Consider the following 18,874-nt stretch of genomic DNA (forward strand, 5'->3'; position numbering starts at 1 on the left):
ATAAGCTTTGAGTACACCAAATAAAAACAGTAAACATATACAGATGGGTGACAAAGTTAAAATGAGCCCCAGTAGACACGAGAGCATTGCACCTTGGCATAGAGGGCCAAAGGACTCTTATAGGTGTTTAATTGGTTTGAGATGTGGCGACTGTAAAGGATATCACATAGAATTAAAACCACTTTTTACACATCATAAATTATTCAGTTAGTCTGGATGGGGACACTCTGGTAGAGAGTATTCAATCACACAGAAATGCAATAATGCTGATCAGTCAGTGTAACTTTGATGGTTTTGCTCTAAGGGCTCAAATGGACCCAAACCATGTCTGCTGACAACACTACACAGCCACTGGTTCTTCTTTTAATTTGTCATCCATCTGTAGAAAATGCAGCATAGTTCACTGTGTCACTTATGGTTTCACAAAGGACTTTGATTGCATCATTGATGAAGAGCCTTTGTTTAAAGCATTCTGATTCCCTGGATACTTAGTACTTAGTACTAGCAGGGGTCTGTACAGATATTTGAATACCCAATTAAACGCTAAGAGTTGCTGATATTCAAATACTCAGCTTTTCTAATCGTTTTTTTTTTTTAGATATCAAATATATTTTACTGCAGGGATCCGCGTATTTGTGTGGTGATTAAAACAAAAGTCTTGGGAGCTGACAGTTTTACTCTAATGCAGACGTGTTTATGTAGCCAGATATAAAGTTTGCCAGATGGTTCTTTTCCAATAAAATTCAGACCTCCATTCAAATTCTTAACTGCAAACAAAATCTGGTATCTCAGGTTTGCCGAGTAAGCTAATTATACACCAGGAGCAACGCTGCACGTATGCGCTGGATGCTGCTCCAGACAGAAACACAGGTGCCGTGTCATGGCCTTTATTAAAACCACTCCTCTGTCTGAGGAAGTGAAGGGTGCAAAGGAAAAGGAAAACCTGTACAGGAATCAAGAACAAGAGTATTTAAATAAATGAGACATTCTCATTCACTAAGGTTGTCCTGGTTAAGGAGAATGAATGAGCTCTCTGTATAATGGAAGTGCTTGTACAAAACATCGATTATACACGAGATTGTCCTTAATTAAAGCATTGCACAGGTGCTTTACACACTTAATGCTGGTAAGGTTTTTAGCCTATACAAGAAACACTTTTCAGATTTTAAAGCAAGGCGTTGGTTGATTTTAATGAAGGGATTTTTATTCGCCACCACTGTTTATTTCCTTACATAAGATTATTAATGTTGTATTTGTGATTTTTTTCTATTGTTGTATAGTCTATTTTTTTGGGGGGGGAAGAGGTGGCACATTCATATTGTAGGCATACATCGCACACTACATTTACATTTAGGCATTTGGCAGATGCTATACAGGGCGACTTACAAAGCTCCCATGAAGTTTCCATCATTGGATAAATCCTTACACTGCACACTACACGCCTCTAGTGTATCTACTCTGTACTTATAGTGCTGTGAAAAAAAACGTCTACAAAAATGAAGGTTTTGGAGTACACTAGTTCGGACTTAAATCCGATTAAGATGCTGTGGCATGACCTCAAACAGACTTTTCACGCACGATGCAAGGAAGAGTGGGACAAAATTTCTCCACAGCAATGTAAAAGACTCATTGGCAGTTATTGCAAACGCTTGATTGCAGTTGTTGCTGCCAAGGATGGTGCAATCAGTTATTAGGTTAAGGGGCAATTACTTTTTCACATAAGGCCAGACAGGTTTGTACAGCATTTTTACCTTAATAAATGAAGTCATCATTTAGAAACTGCATTTTGTGTTTACTTGGGTTATCTTTGTGTAATATATATTTTTTTATTTAAGCATGATAAATATGCATTAAAAATATATCAGGAAGGGGCAAATACTTTTTCACAGCACTGTAAAAAAAATTAAGAATCATTTACTGAATAATGGTAGGATCAGTAAGCTAAGAAGGTAATACTTGAGGTTTTGGAAATACCCTAAGGGCCAGGTAATTGGCAAACAGGCATACACTATACAAAACTAACGGAGTAACAATTAAAGTCGAAATGAGGCAACTGACCAGAGAACACAAGTGTGGAATCTTCACAGGTGTGAACGCGCCGAGGTGGGGGGTTTTTGGTCTTATCACTAATGGTCATGGTACAAGGTCACAGGCTGAGGATTGTGGGAACAGCAATCTGCACCTTCAGCAGCTACCGTACTGGTTTAGACTCGTTTTTAAGAAACTATGTAAATGGAAAATGCGTTTAATAATTTAGAATCCCTCTTGTGTGTTTTGGGGCGGGCATCTTTTGTTCTCTCAATGATGTATGGACACTTTCAGCTTGATGATAAGTTACAAGCACTAGCTCTGCAGCGAAGGTGCAGGCAGGACACAAGAGGAGAAACGAGAGGATAAGCAGATAAAGCGGAGAAAAGGAAATTGTGCAACACCAGCTAACTGCCTGCCTTCTGCATACAGCTGTTTTGCTGCAGTGAGCGCTCCCTCGCATGACACAAGCGCTTGTTTTGTGTCCTCTGCAGTGCTTATACCATTTCCCCCTTTGCAACAGCCAGTATTTTGCAGGCTTTCAGTTTTCCTGCAGGGTGTTTTTAGCAGGTTGGTTGAAGTGTTGTGTCAATTTGTAGTTCTCCAGCTTGCTGATCAGCTTGCCACAGTTTCTGTTTGTTCTCATCTCATTTAGCTTTTGTTTAGCCTTTGCTCTCTTTTCCTTATACTGCTTCTTGCATTACCCATAATTGATTACCTGACGTTTGTGCCCTGTGTTGCCCTAACATCCTCCATTTTTTTTCATTCTGTCTCCACTTTATGCTTTAAAATTCCATCTCAGCTGACACCATTCCCACATTGGTTACAGTCTTGTGTGCCCTGTGTTTGTTTGTGCGTCTGTCTACCTGTCTGTCTGTCTTCATTGATTGGTTTGCTGTCGTCATGCGCTCACTGCCTGCTAACCCCGGCCTCAGCCTGCAGCGCGTCCTCTGAAGCGCAACCTGCAGTCAACCCTTGACCTGGTACTTTTGCCCTCTCACCTTTTTTAAAACAAAACAAAGCAAAAAACTTTTTCCTGTTTTTTTTTTCACCACCAAATACTAAACTGTGTACACATTCAAGCATGACTGTCAAAAGTATCATCATCATACAATGTTATCAACAAACCCACACACTTCAGCGTATTACGCAGTACTGGGCTTGCACAATAAATTATTTATGTTTTTGTAGCGCAGTCTGCTGGTACACAGTCACCTAATTGTAAAAGGAGAAAATTATTACTTTAATTTCACTCGGCAGCAAGTTTACAATTGAAGCATAGAGAAGTTTGCCAATAGACAAGACTGATATTACAGTATTGACAAGAACGAATCGCTTTAGTATGTTACCTATAGTAAATGTAATAACTGAAGCACAGTGCGGACTTTGCTTTGCATCAGTATCTTATTCCATGTGTATCGCAGAAGCTTTGAATGTGTGCTTGTCATGCTTTCTTCAGCATAATGTCTTTAATATGCAGATTGCCTTTATAAAAATTACAGTAAGTAGCCACGTACGTTAGTTAAGAGTATAAATATAGCACTGTTCGTAAAGAGCTAATTACCGACGCAGATAACAGAGCTTTATCGAGATTTACACCTGCTTTATTCTTATCATCTGATCGTTACCTGTAATTTTTTTTTTGTTTTCATCTCTCACTTCATCTTTGTCTCTATTCTTCTTTCTTCCTTTCTCTCTGTCGTTTTCTCTCTTCTTTCCTAAGGCCCTGCCTCCAGGCAGCATGCAGCAGCTACCAAAGAGGCCCACCCTGGAGAAGAGTAACGGCGCTGCGGCCGTCTTCAACCCCAGCATGTTCCACTACCAGCAGGCTCTGGCCAGCATGCAGCTTCAGCAGCCGGCCTTTATCCCCACAGGTGAGCCTCAGCTGTTATTTACTCTGTCCTCTCCATACACACTCTGTTCAGTGCTTTCAAACAAGGAGTCAGAGTTAAGTAGTACTGAGCCGTGCTCTTTCCTTGCTTGTTCTCTTGCTCCTGTTGGGCTCCTGCATCTTCTGCATCTCTGGGTAGTCTAGTCTGCAAATGTGTCATGCTAACAGGTCCCCCGTAACAAACATACGCACACCCACACCCACACACACACACACACACACACACACACACACACACACACACACACACACACGTACACACACTGAGGTGTGACCTAGTGTCGAATTGCATTATTTACTTTGTAAGTATCTGCTCCAGTGCATCTGTGCACTGCATAAAGCCACAACTACATATTCTTCCTATACCCAATGGTAAGTAGATGGGTATGACGCAGATTTAATACTTTGGTATATCCGGGTTTCATATCCTCTCCTATTTATTAAATTATTTCATACTGTATCAAAACCGATTGCAGATCCACCCTCAGCACATCTCAGCTTTTTCACCCGTGTCATGTGTGGCCTCTGTGTTGTCTGTATGGCTCGTGATCACCAACACAGCCTTTAACGGCACACTAACTCTATTTTTTTGGCTCGCCTCTTAGTCCCAACCCCCATCCTCACCACAACCCCTGTGCTGGGTTCTCTGTGCATGGTGCACCAGGTTCCCTGCTCTGCATGGCTCCATCTGGAGGCATTGGTAGGTCCCTTGTGAGTCACTTTGCTCCACAGGTTCACTTAGAGCAGGGTTGAGGCTCTGTGGCGAGAGAGAGAGAGAGAGATCCAAACACAGCTTCCACATTTCTAGGATGCACAAATGTGCCAGTAACCTGCCTGAACTTAAAACGAGCCAGTATTAATTACATAATTTTAAATTTATGTAAGATAGTAGGATGGTATGGCATAATTTAAATATTCTTTAAAGATTCGGATAAAGTTTTTTGTTGTTGCACATAGTCATTTTAATACATGGTGATAGAAATGGTGAGGAGTTTTTAAAATAAAGATTAAAAAAAATAAAACTAAAAAAAACAGACAGTTTTTAATCGAGACAGTAAAATCCTGTGTCTGTAGTGTCTGCCACATTATTTGTCACCTATTCGCTTGCTTTCCCTCTCCTTGTTTGCTCATTTAGTTTTGCTCTCTGTGCATCCTTTCAGATCATTTGTGTATGTGTGCTCAGGTATGAAAGCGATGGAGCCACAAAGCTAGCTAGACCAAAGTAAGGCCTTTTTCCTAATACACTAAGAGCAGTTCCTGTTTGTTTTCTTTGTGCTCCTTTTTCTTCCTCCTACTCCTACTCCTCCTCTCCTCTTCGTCATCTCCCCTTCAAATCTTTGTAGGGCTTTTCAAACCGCCCGGCCCACTGGCAGAGGGCCGCTGGGAGAGGCGGGATTGGAGCAGCTGCCGGCCCCCCCACAGCCGCTACCTATCAGGGCCCGGACAGACTGGTGAGGGTAGAACCCTAGGCCCCCCTAAGCACATACAAACACACACCTCATCCATACACTGCTCACAAGGATACATTACCGGGTCACCATTTGCTTCGCTGAAGTTCAGGTCAATGCCCTAAGGCATCAATCCCACTTCAGTCCCAAATTATACCGTGCATTCTGTAGGTTATACACTCATAAACACATTGTCTTACTCCCACATACGCTCTGAGAGTAGAATCGACTCAGAAGTCTTCCTAAGGTAGCTTTGCAATGACAGCACTGCTATCTCTCCCAAACAAGAATTAAAAGTTTAATCAGTTTGAAGTGTGTATGTGTGTGTATGCAAGGGGAACTGTGTGTCTGTGTCATGTAGGATGCTGGTGCTGTTCATGTATCATGCTGTATTAGTTTCCTCCCTGCTATACTCTATATGATTGTTCATAAAGAGAGGAGGTTTGGGTAACTGTCCCTATGGTGTGCCATTCGCACATTTTTGTAATGTACTAGTAATGTAAAAATAACTGGTCTTTAGTATCAGTCAAATATCACTTACATGCAGATATGTCAAAATAAAGACGGAAGCTGCCATTTTCTCAAAGCTAGATTTGTGCTGGAATGCATTGTATGTGTAGGCTACATTTTCTGCTGTTTTTGTCAGTTTTGTTTTAGTTTTGCTTTCTTCCAACACATGGTCCAGCTCCATCAAAATACAATTATCAGATATATCTGTCTGATTGGATTGTATGACTTTGTTGACTTTTTTTAAGTGCACAGCTGCAGTATTGATATTAGTTATTTCAAGTTGGTAACACTTTATAATAACTATTGTTTTGAAATTCATCTCACATTGTATAGTGATTTTAAACAGCACTAGTAAATAAAATTTCCTAGACATTACGATATAATTTATATGGCAATATAAATAAAATTTATACACAATAGAATTTTATATTATATTATACTATATAAAAATGTTCTATTCATTTCTAATGCCTGGTGCCATCAATATAACATTTAAAGTGTTCCACATGCCAAGATATATTACAAACAAATTTCTATCTTTACTTTTTAGATTTTATTGTTTAAAGTCTTACATCTGTTGTTACTTTCTCACATACAGAGGAAGAGAATACTAAATATGACAGAATGAGAATAATTTTTTGTGCAAATTCAGAACATCTTCGTTTAACGAAAAACATCAGATCAGCAATTGATCAATAACTTTAGCACTCGTCTCCGCACTCCAGAGAGTCATGGTGTCTCTTTTGTACAGTTTTCTGGTAACAAGCTTCAGAATTTCAATGGCAGGATTCTTTCTTTACTTCAGAGGGGAAAGCTGATAATTGTTATCTATTTTGATGTGCTGCATTAAACAGGATATTTGGGTTTGCATTTCAGGCCTATATATAATGTACATATAATACATCATTAATAATAAGAGACACACAAAGACATGCATATCCATCACAGTATAAGAAATTTGCTTTTTTTGTATTAAAACCCATATACAGATAGGGTGAAATTTAGTGTATATATATATATATATATATATATATATATATATAAATATCCCTAAAAACCCAAACATCAGGAAAACTGTGGGTAATCAGTAGTTTTATTTGTTCTGTTTTAATTCAGGGCATCAAAATAAGTAATAATGAGCAGTTCTCCTCTCTGAAGAAATAAAAAAATCTTAAAAACGTTGTCCAGTGTGTTCCTTAAATGGAGCATCTGTTTTTACTGCTCAGTAATCTTACAGTTGTAACCATTAATAGACTCCAATTGCCTTGGTACTTTATTCCTATTGAGCTTGTATCCTGATGAAATAACTCTTCACTTACTACACCACAATTTGTTGGAAAAAATCTGCCTGAAAAAGGCATCAAACTTTAGTATAGATCTGTGTATGACTACGCTTCAGTATTTTCACCATTTAGCTACATTACTTTAAAACCTGTTGACACTCAGTTGATCTCAGGCTTTTCCTTCGGGCTCATAATAAAACAGTAATGTATCTTGACAACTAGAGCAAACTGCCAATTCTAAGCATCGTTTTAATTCAACAAACCAAAATGAGCTAAATTGGCCTATTGTTGTTTTGAACGTATTTTGGTTGTAGGACCAGTGCAATGGACTGCGGTAAAATCTTGTGGTTGGTCAGTCAAATTGGCTCTTTCAGTGAAAGTAGGCTTCGTTAACTCCAGTGAGTGCTAGCGGTATGGCATGTGAAGCTAGTTAAATAAAAAAAAGGAAGCACAAAATGTATTTGGTCAAATTTTCTTGTAGAACTATATACAAAAATCATTTCTTACTTTTATTGCTAATTTTGATGTAATATCCTTTATTGTTAAAGTAAGTCAAAAATAAACCAAATAATGCTACCCATATAAATAAAAAACTTTACAAATCCGTCTAATCCTTTTTTATTATAAAGTGTTACTTTTAAGTTTTACTTGCATGTTCTCGGGTGAAAATCATCTTGGCAGTACATAAATGCTACTTGCCATGACTGTTCCGCCTCTTCCTCTGGCATATAATGTCATGGTACTCATAACATTCCTCCTCCCCTCCACCTCCCCCTTCTCCCTTGTTTCTTGTCTGATTCGCCTGAAAAAAGTTCCCATGATGCACGGTGCCACCACTTCCACTGTTTCGTCGGCTACGACCCCAGTCACCAATGTTCCTTTTGCCGAATCAGCTGCCTCCAATCAGGTTTGCCCCTTCATTTTGGCCTCTTCTCTTTTCAGCTGTATGGCATCCAGCACTGGTCCACAGGCACCACATCCAGCATTATTAGGCAGCAATTTGAACGAACAATCACAATAACATGTTGTATTAGTGATTGATATTGGCTTTAAGTGTGAATGTGTGAACATGCCTTGGCATCATTGAGTCCAGAATACCTAGCATGTGCTCCGTGTTTGGTTAGGATAAAGCGGTTAATGAGGATAGATGAGAGTGTAAACGACAACCATCTTGACAGAAAGTACATGCCAAGTCACTTTCTCACAATAACGAGCTTCTGTTTTTCTGAGATTTGTGATTTGTTTAACATGGGAGTTCCAGCCCTAGGCAACCCACCTGAGCTAGCTGTTTGTGCTAGTTAAACCCAGCTGGATTTAAACTCTCTGTGGACCAGTGCGGAGCCTCTGTGTTGCCCTGTGTCACCGTGTCTCTGTGTGTATTCACCTTGCCTTATCAAATGTCTCCACTCTATGTTGGCACACAGCATTTTCTGTGTAGTGAAACTACATTACAAGTGCCCATCTTCATTTGTTCTCTGGTTTTTGAACAGTTTTTCATGTTAGCTTCTGAGTTTCATCAGTGACAGTTAGCAATTTTGATAGCTGTTGAATGTTTAAGTTTCTCAGGGCCAGATGTAATAAGTTGTTTTTACACCTGTTGCTCGAAAAAACTTAATGTACTATACATAACACCTTCTGTATAAAAATGTATATATAAAATACTGTGAATACGTCTCAGGCACCCTGTGTTTATTTTTAGTACAAGCTTTGTTGTACTAAAAACAATCTGAGTTTCAAACATTAGTATTTCAGCCCAAAATGAAATTTTACAGAAAAATATTTATCTGCCAGAAAAGCAAGCAACTTATTATGCAAGAAAGCACTTTTTAGACAAAAAACTAAATGTAAGCTGCCGGGTTTTGCATGCAAATAACTGTGGCTGGTTTTGCAGCATGCTCTTTGTTGCTAATTTCAATATAAAGCTGCATAAATAGTACCAAAGAATAAAGGGTCATCATTCAAAATAGTGACTTTGTTTTTATTAATTACTGTTACTTAATTTCTGTTTGATTTCAATTCTTTTTTGCATGCAAAACCCAGCAGGTTTCTTTTTTTTTTTTTTTTTTTTTTTTAATAAAAAGTGCTGCTTTCTTTTCTGATGTATAAATATTTTTCTGGAGCATTTAATGTTTGAAAATCGGAAATGCTTTTCGTACTGACTTTATAATGAAGTCTAAAATTAAATAAAAAACGATAACAAAGATTGTTCTAAAAAAACACAGGGTGCCAAAAAACATTTATGTATCTTCAGTACTGTGCAAAAGTCTTGAGCCACCCCTCATTTATTCATATTAAATTAAATTAAACTATGTACATTAAATTAAAGAAATGAGAACAAATGTTTTACCGAAACTGATCAGGTACATGGAGTGAGACTAAAAACGAGAGCTTAAAACCTACCAAAAATAAAAGCCAATAAAGAGAGAACTATTCCTCAAGCCTACAATAAAGAAAATGCAAGAAGATCTGGCTCTTTGGAAGCAAAATATGAAAAATGATGGAAAAGTAAATTTTTTTATACAGTCCTGAATTTTTATGTGTTGCCAGGGCACGGTTTTATTGCTGGATTAGAATATTTTTATAATTTTTTAAATAAGTACTGTATTCTTTTATGACAACATGTCTAGTAATTATGGTTGCAAATTTTGCATTTTTAAAATGTATTTAAACCATTTTAGTGGCACAATCTAGCGTTTCCCATAAACTAATTTATTTTTGGGGCCCTCTACAGTGACCACTGACCCCCACATATGAATTATTATTTAAAATAAATAAAATCTTATTCACATTAATTTACTCATCCCCTATATAGCACACAAACACAGAAATCTGTATGAGAACTGCCCCAGCCCTCTGTGCGCGCAAACATACAACAGTTCGTGTTGTTGAACGGTTGGTTTGCCAAAAGTCTTTTAGAAATTAATTTCATATTGAAAATAAAGATAGTGCAAAGGAAAGCGGATTGCAAGTAGGGTCTCCATGTAGAGTTTCCCAAAGGAAAGATTCAAGGTCCAAAAAACTTTATGGATTAATTTTTAATTGGTTCAGTTCTTCAATTATTTTAACACCAAAATGAAAGAGAAAAAAAAAACAGATAGTGGCTCATTTTTCTGATTTTATACTTAAATTAAAAATGGATAAAAAAAGATAATGAGCCCTCATCTCTGTTTTTGTTTCTTTGTTTTCTTGACACAGATAAGATGTTACATGTTATTCTTAATGACTATTTTATTTAATTTAAAATGTAGTTTTTTATTTTAGTTTAATTTGTTTATGAATATATATATATACTGTATATATACTTTATATATACATACTGTGTGTAATATATATATATATATATATATATATATATATATACACACACCAACACACACGCACACACACGCTGTATATGTATGTTAAAAAAAACCTGATTGAATGATCCACAGTTTCGTGTGCTTTAGTATTGTTTTTTAACTGGCCAATTTAGTGAAAATCTGGCAACTCTGGCTATAAAGCATCATTTTTACTTACTGGTCATAAATCTCTTTACTTCTGATAAAGACACTGCGTCTTTTCGTGTACATACATCTGGCTCTAGATCCCTGAAGCACACCTCATAATATAGCAGAGCTGCAGGGATTTAGTTCTGAGTCCCAGCTGTACAATTTGCTGTCACTGGCAGGGTTTATTCCCGGTGATGCTGTTGCACTAATCAAGAGGGGAAACACTGCAGAGTCCTCCATCTTGATGTCAGCACTGCTCACCTGCATTATAAGTATTTGGGTAGAACAGTGGAGTGAAGAAGTCTTCTATTAATTTCCTGTGTTTTCGGCCACATAACCTCCTAACACACCTTAACAGAAGATCAAGGTTATTACAGTTTCTTCTATACATTATTAGATATTGTTTTGAGATAGCCTTTAAACAATTCCTGTGCTTTTTTTTCACATTTGAATATTTTGCGATACCTGCACCAAAACCACTTTATTTCTCAACACTTTTGTTTTTCTTCCTTATCTGTTTCCCCTCCTCCATCCTCCTGTGTCCTTGTCATTCAGTAGACCCCGCCGAGGTACTGAATGCTGACCCTGTCGACCTCCACTGCATTCCTGTGGAAACACACCTCTGTCCAATCCCCAAACTGCTGGTGGCGGCGCCGGTGAGCCTGAACTCAGTAAGCGTCAGCCGCAATCTCAGTTAACACCCCGCTATTGCCATCCCCAAATCCAACCTCACCATATGAATGCAACAAAAGTGTGCCTAATCAGTGCGTCCTCCGAGGACAACCCTTTCATCTTCTTATTTGATGCCCCACGTCAACAAAAGTCAACACACACAAAAAAAAGATTTGTTGATGCTAAAACAGGCAATATTTAAGCTAGGACCTTCAACTGTTTAAGGAAGTGTGCCATGTTGCAAGGAGACTTAAGAAGCATGAAGATGCTGAATCTGAGCGCTCCTTTGAATTCACAGCCATACGAGTACACAGATTTGTAGACACAGACACTTACACACACACACACACACACAAACACACACACACACACACACACAAAGTTGAGAACAGTGCATCCTCCTCAAACGAGAGTGAGGTCTCAGACCCGGATTAACGCAGTGTGAGTAGTAAAGCTAGGGCTTGATGTCACCTGACAGCACACACGGTTTTGCAAAAGCTTGTGTAGGAAACACAAGAATGTAATGTGCACAGGGCTTTAGTCAGAGATAGGATTGTGTATGAGAGCTCTCTTTTTTAAACTTTTAATGTAATTATCCATACAGTAATGTGGGTGTGTATATATATTTATATATATGTATATATATATATTTGCAGACACATTACTGCTTGTATAATTTATTCATTAAAGTGCATTAGATGTCCCTGACCTGGAATTCACACTAGATGCGGCACTTAAACAACACGTCCGTATAGCATTTACTGCACTTTATTCTGATCAAGAAAATGAGCGCCTGTACCGTACATACAGCACCTGCAAATGGGCCCCCTTGTGATTGGTCTTTGGTCATTACACTTAGATGTATAGATGACACTAAATATTTACTTTTAAGCAGATTCACTCAAACACAAATGTAAAAGACAGATATGCAAGTGATGTGTTTAAAAATGCATTTGGTTTGAATTGAAGTTGTTACTCAAACCACCGTCCTATTACAGACAAACAAATAACAGTGTACATGTATACCATATGTATACATGTACGATGTATATTCGTATTCTATGTATGTTCCAATTCACTTTTTCTACCACAAGTGTGTCATTGGCATAAGAGTGATGTTTATTTAAGTCCAATCCCAACAAGGTGCAACTGGTTGACTAGACATAGTGTTGTTTTTTTTCATGCATGGAGATACCACAGATTTGTTTTCGTAGAACATTCAGACTAAGGTTAGGTAGATTCCTTTATAAATACCTCCATTTTCCTTAATGCAATCCGCCTTAAGCAGAAATCCCAGCGTACGCCCGTGTCTTATTGCGCATGACGACGTACACTGATCTGCAGGGTCTGATTACAGCCCTATAGCCCCGCGCTGCGCAGGAGGTCTGATAGATGACTAGCTCAGGATGAGTCTTATCACCATACTGTGATAGGCAGTGCCAGCACAGCAGCTGTGGCCGTCGATTGGAGCAGTGCCATTTCAAAGCCCAACTGTTTCTCTGTAGTCAGCCACGTCAGAGCGCATTACTCATCTCCTGTAACCTAGTACTTTTTTTTTTCTTCCTCGTTTTCATAACACACCAAGCTGTATGTTTGACTTGCTCGAACACAGGCATTGTGATATATTCAGGTCTGCCACCATCTCTGCTTCTGTCTTTCCGTATAGAGTGGACAGTCTCTGCCAAAATCCATGGCCCAGTCCCTCCTGCCGAGTGACAGTCTGTTTGTCTGTGCTTATTGCTTAGCCCTGTTTTTTACATATCACAGTAACACAAGATCTGGGAACTGTCCATGCTGTGATATTCGCAGTGTGACAGCAACCAAAGCTATACAGTCTTTTTAGATTCATCGAACCTTTTTTTTTCTATTTAAAGATAATGTGCACAAATTAACATCTTAACAAAATACGCAGGTGCAAATGTAATCAGGAAACACAATGATGAATGTAGTTGACCGCTCAGAGAATAAATCATAGCATGGTGGTTAGAAAGTAAGAAATTTGTAGAGTCCACTTGTACAGAATATAGATGTTTACGGTAAGTCTGGCTGTCCTATTTAATTACTAACGGCAGCAGTAGAGTTTTAAACAAGTGTACTGCTTTATGTGCTAATGACTCTCGGAGCAGGGTCACTCTGTGCCAATCACTAGTGGGGAGAAAAAAAGTAGAGTTATTACATGCCAAGGCCCAAAAGCAGACTGATTGAAAACGTTATTTTCTCTACAGCTAATGCAGTCATTAATGCTGTGCTCTTATTCAGGCTTTCAATCTTTTCCAATTCACCTCATACCACTATACCATTTGACTGGAGCTCTTGTAGCTTTTGGCTAAAGGCCATTTCTGAACTGATCTACAGAGAAACCTTTAATAAGCTTTAATTGGAGTAGATGCTTGTTTTAAAAGAAAAAATACAACGATGTAAGATAAAGCACCAACTGAGGCCTGGAACATTTTTGTAATCATTTTTTTTTTACAGCTTTTGTGTTTATCTTCTTTTTTTTCTTTTGCAGCTCTCTGATTTAATCAGGATTAAGTTGCTGTGTGTTATGTTTCTAAAACATGTTTATTTAATCCAGCTTACAGATTTTGACCACTTATCGTGTCCTTATGTTCAAAAGTCGACAGACTCTAAAAAACCAGGGCAAAGCTGACTGTCAGCCATAAGAGCGGTTCATTTCACATTGTGCTGAAAGCGGTAATTCGAAGAGGGGAAAAATGCCGAGGTGTAGAGGCGGGGGGGATCTGCTGTAGCCGGGGTACTGATGAACCTCACTTGCAAACGTTGCCAGGAAAGAGCCTTAAAATACATTTGAATGTGACATTTAGGACAAAGAAGAATGTCATTAAAGCTTGAGGATGCCTGTCTCACCTTTTTTTTCCCTCCTGAAACAAATCACGACATATTTCAACATATCAAGGGAGAAAAATTCTCCCAATGCCATTCACTGTTGATGTACTATAGAAACAAAATTCTAAGAGACTTATTAAGGACCTTGTCATGTTTTTTTTTATGTTTTTTTTAGGTTTTTTTTTTTCAGTCGTCGTTACATGAAACAGCTGTGCTGTTTTTTACGGATAGCCACACTGAGAAGCAAATTTTGTTGGTCAAACACTGCACCTATTTAAAAAAAAAGAGGACCTCTTTGGAAATAGTGTATTTGTGACCTTTTATTTTGTCTAGAGGACACTCTCCAGGCCAAATGCTCAGACATAAATTAAGGTTAACCCAAGACTAAAACTTAAGAATTTCAGTTAGTCTTGAACATCTTAAAGCCTTACCGGAACTGGCCCAAAATAATGTTATGCTTTATTCCCATGATTATAAAATAGAATAAGCATGATGGGCTTAAATTCAATAGAGTAAACTGAGGTCAAATGCAAAATCAAAAAGACGATATACTGTGTTATTGGAGTGTCTGTGTTGTACACAACTTATCAAATGTTACGGTGTGGGTGTGTGTAAATGTTGGCTGTTCAGTTGTTTAGGAGTGTACTAAGCTGTTGATTTGTATAATGGATTATTTCCTGTAGTTGGGCGAGTCTCATTGCCTAGCCAAGGTATAGATCTCTCTCTCTCTCTCTCTCTTTCTATCTCTCTCTTTCTATCACTTTATTCTCTCATATCAAGAGTTATGCCTTCTCCAACTGCTATCCAGCTGGAATTAACAAAATACTTGATTAAGGAAAAAAAACATGCCTCGTTTGGGGCTTCAGCATTTTAAGAACACTCACTTTTTAAGAAGTGTGTCTTCACGTGTAATGTAGTTAGATAATCTGATATGTACATATTACTAGTGCATCCTTGCTATAGTTTTGTCACCGTTTGAGGTCACATGACCCTAATCTCATTCTTAACGGTACTTATTTTAGCTGTATTTCGTCATCGTTAAGCAAATTTATTGTGAGTTTTACATTTTGAAAATGAACATGTTTTAGTTAACTTGATCTTTTTTTTTATCAGTTACTTATTCTACAGCATAAACTCTCATTGCATGAAATGGAAATAATCTGAATAATCTGATACATAGTTTGTGTAGTTAGTAGTACATGAGAAAAATAAGAAATATCTCTCTATATAAATATTAATCTATATACACATTTGTATCACAATGATCAATTCATTGTAACTTGATAGTAAGTTGTTGTTGCTATGGCAACAAAACTACAACATGGCTACCTTTGTGAATTTTAATTGTGAATTTCTTTCACACTTCAATCGATTTCACGTACAAGATTAACTTATTCTGAAAGGGAATGTGTAGATATCTTACCTTGGATTTAAAAATGATGCCTATTTTGTACAAAAGAAAAAAAAAGATTCCTCGAGTCCAAAGTCCATTTGGAGATGTCATGTTAATTGTTGTTTAGGGTTTTTTTTTTGTTTTTTTTTTAGTTTTTATGATTTCTTATTTTTCTAAGGGGATTGTTGTCTGCTTGAGATATAAATCAGTGTTTGAGCTTTAGAGTGGACTTATTCGATCATTAGGTAAAAGAAAAACTCGATAACCTCTAGCAATTGAAAGAGATTTTGGAGCAAAACTCCAGGTGGGGAATTGTCTTTTTTTCTTTTTTTTTTAAGGGCTCTCTGGACTGGTAGACACCAGAAAGGATCTAACAGATTGACTCATTTTGATGAGTGCTTGAAACTTTTAACATGATAATGTCAGGAGCAGAACGAGATGTAGGGCGTAGTAAGCTAGAACGTGAACCTCCTGGTAATGTCTCGTTTTTTTTTTTTGTTTGTTTGTTTGTTTTTATTTTTTCTCCCTGTGCTCTTTAGCCAGCCTTTAGCCCAGCTGTGCTGGGACCTGCTGTGCCCCCATCAGTGTACGAATGTGTGTCCTTCACCTCGTTTGCACTTATGTACATAAATGAGTAAAGATATTCAGAATTTATTTTGAATATGCATAGATAAATACAAATATATAGACATATATATATATATATATTGAAAAACCTGTTCAAATGAAATAACTGTATTGTTCGGAATACAGGTAAACATCTATCCTTCTACTAGGTTGTTCAAGAAATGGGAGGGATTCTTTCTATGTTTTTTTTTTTTTTTTTTTTTTGCTAATGCCCTTTTTCTCACCATAAGCATGTTGTTGCTTGCTGATAAAACAGATGAAAATGAAAAGATGCTTTATAGTTTGCTGTAGTTTACAAAAATAAGCCTATTACGCCAAGCACTGAGGCTGTTTATATCTGATCCTTAAATGTGTTGGTGGTGTTTGGAAAGAAGCATGGCCCCCAAATGTATGCAGGTGATGCATTGCATCTAAGAAACCAAAGAATAAATAGCTTGCTTGTCTTTGTTTATTCTTCGCTGTGAATTGTCTATTTAGTGTCACAATATATTCTGCTATTATTATTATTATTAGTAGTAGTAGTAGTATTAGTATTATTTAATGTGTTCATGATGCTAAGAGCTGAAAAGAAATGGGATTCAAAATGGAACTGCTTTGGGATTTTAGCTCATGTGACATCTGTACCGGTGAAGTTCTGCCCCCTTCCGGCTGTAAACGGTATAACAGGCAGCCAAACCCTTTACTCCTGCCTGTAAGGAAGGAGGGCTGACCATCATCCCAATACAGGACACACCACCAACATCAGGGTCAGATTACAGCGGGAAAGCATTGCAACTGGTTAAAAAGGAGTTTAAGTTACATATCTGTGTCTGTATTTGGTTTCCTCTCAGTGTTCAAACACTCACACATTCCCAAAACCTGATCAATAATTCTAAATATTTCGGTGCATTTCCTCAAGACAAAATCTTATTAACACAGTGAAACCTGGAGATATCTTGTACATTATGTGGTCTAAAGTTGCTTTGGAAGCCAAGAATTTTGTTGCCATGGCACTTGTCCTAGTAGTGAGGGAGAGACTGAGTCTATGTCGGTTCCTGCACCTTTGGACCACGTTCACAAACTGGTCCCAAACCTTTTAACTATAAAGTGGACTTGGCACAAAGTTTGATATCTTAAGTCCTGATTTACAGAACATGCTGAAAATAAATGAATGCAATCGAAAGGACACTTTTGACCACTGTGCTAAATAAAGGAAGAAAGAAAACAACTACTAACGCCCTTCTGCTGTCCACCTTACTGTGCCTGGACATTCTGTAAAGACCGTGCTTTTTTGTTGATTATTTCATTTTTATCCAAGTAAATCCATCACTCATATTTAATCACATCATATTTAAGTCTGTGTGCAAATCGATGTTGCCGGTATTGCCATAAAAAATGTGTGTATAGGATTAAGTTTCATATTTATGTTGTAAAATGCTATGGATTTAAATGTAAATGCAGTGTCTTGTCGAAGATTTGAGGTTTTGTCCCTTTTAGGGCGTCAGTCAGGTGTAGTTTTATTAAACGCAGAATAAGTGCTTTCTATCAGAAGCAGCTTAAAGAATGTTCACATTGTTTTTTCGAAGCCATATGTTAATGATTCCTCTTTCCCCCACTGTAGGACAAGCCTGAATGCCCTGACTCTTTATATGAAATGCTTCTCTTTCTATTTAGCGTGTTGTGCTTGTATGTGCTAAAAAATTGTGCTTATTGCCAATCCCTTTTATGATTATAGTAATGTATAGAAAATATACATACTTACATGATCTGTTCTTTTTGGTTGACATTTTAATAAAGCACTTAAATGAAAACTCTGAAGAGTGTATCCTTTTCTAAGAAGCTGTCATTTTCTTTGGAGACAACAGGTGAAAACTAAACTTTACTGATGTCATATAAAATGTTCTAATATTTTTGAACATTCCATCATAGAACAGTGTTCCTAATCTGGAGGAGACATGAGGAGAACATGCAAAACTTTTCATGTCTGTGTGGGCTTCCTACAGGTTTTTTTCTCTGATAGCCCCCACAAACATCCCATGAGGTGGGTTGGCAGTGTTAAATCAGCTTATGTATGATTAAGTTTATAAATGTGTGTGCACATGGTACCCTGTGATAACCTGGCATCCTTTCTGACTCATGTCCATTAAGACCCTTCGTTTTAGGATACTGCTATTAACTATTGAGTAAAGCTCATAAAGACCTGCACACAAAGACCACCACATGCACAGGTATTATTGCCTCTGTGGCTGCTTTTTTTGCTCCACTTATCTACACATTGGACAGTTTATAAGATAAACTTACCATATACAGATTACTTGGTAGAATTTATTAACTGTATCTTAGCTGGTGTTCATTTAGGTGCAGCAAAAAGTGCGGCTGGAATTTTAATCACTTCCTGCTAAAAAGTCCAGCAAAGCACATGCAGATCTGGTCAAACCATCTTTGCCAATTGCTAAGTTAATCAATAGATATTTTTGGGTTTCATAATTCCTAATTTGGATTTGTGTCCATTCATGTGCCATCCCCAACATATCGGGCAATGGATTCTCCCCAACCTGGAAATGTATCTGTAGTATTTATGTCAGTTACTTAGAAGGTTGAGTTTCCAGCTTGACACCCAATTGTCGTTCACATAACATGTATTTGGACTGGAGGAGAAACCGGAGCACCCAGAGGAAACCCATCAAGCATGGGAGAACATGCTAACT

At 37.7% G+C, this 18,874-nt stretch overlaps 1 protein-coding gene across 9 annotated transcripts in view; it reads left to right on the plus strand.

The window, feature by feature from the left end:
* Window positions 1-17,977, plus strand: part of mbnl3 (muscleblind-like splicing regulator 3) — a 46,665-nt gene extending 28,688 nt beyond the window's left edge. For 2 of the 9 annotated variants that reach the window (XM_053505979.1, XM_053505980.1), the window contains 3 exons: window positions 3,752-3,902; window positions 5,263-5,370; window positions 7,973-10,148. In XM_053505979.1, coding sequence (XP_053361954.1) covers window positions 3,752-3,902; window positions 5,263-5,370; window positions 7,973-8,181 — 468 coding nt within the window. In that variant the 3' untranslated portion in view covers window positions 8,182-10,148. Of the gene's footprint in view, window positions 1-3,751; window positions 3,903-5,262; window positions 5,371-7,972; window positions 10,149-11,203 lie in introns of those variants that run through there. The other 7 variants (XM_053505981.1, XM_053505984.1, XM_053505988.1 and 4 more) reach the window with 7 other exon arrangements.
* Window positions 17,978-18,874: the final 897 nt, after the last annotated feature.

Source organism: Clarias gariepinus, chromosome 10 (assembly GCF_024256425.1).
Source record: "Clarias gariepinus isolate MV-2021 ecotype Netherlands chromosome 10, CGAR_prim_01v2, whole genome shotgun sequence".
NCBI classification, from domain to species: Eukaryota; Metazoa; Chordata; class Actinopteri; order Siluriformes; family Clariidae; genus Clarias; species Clarias gariepinus.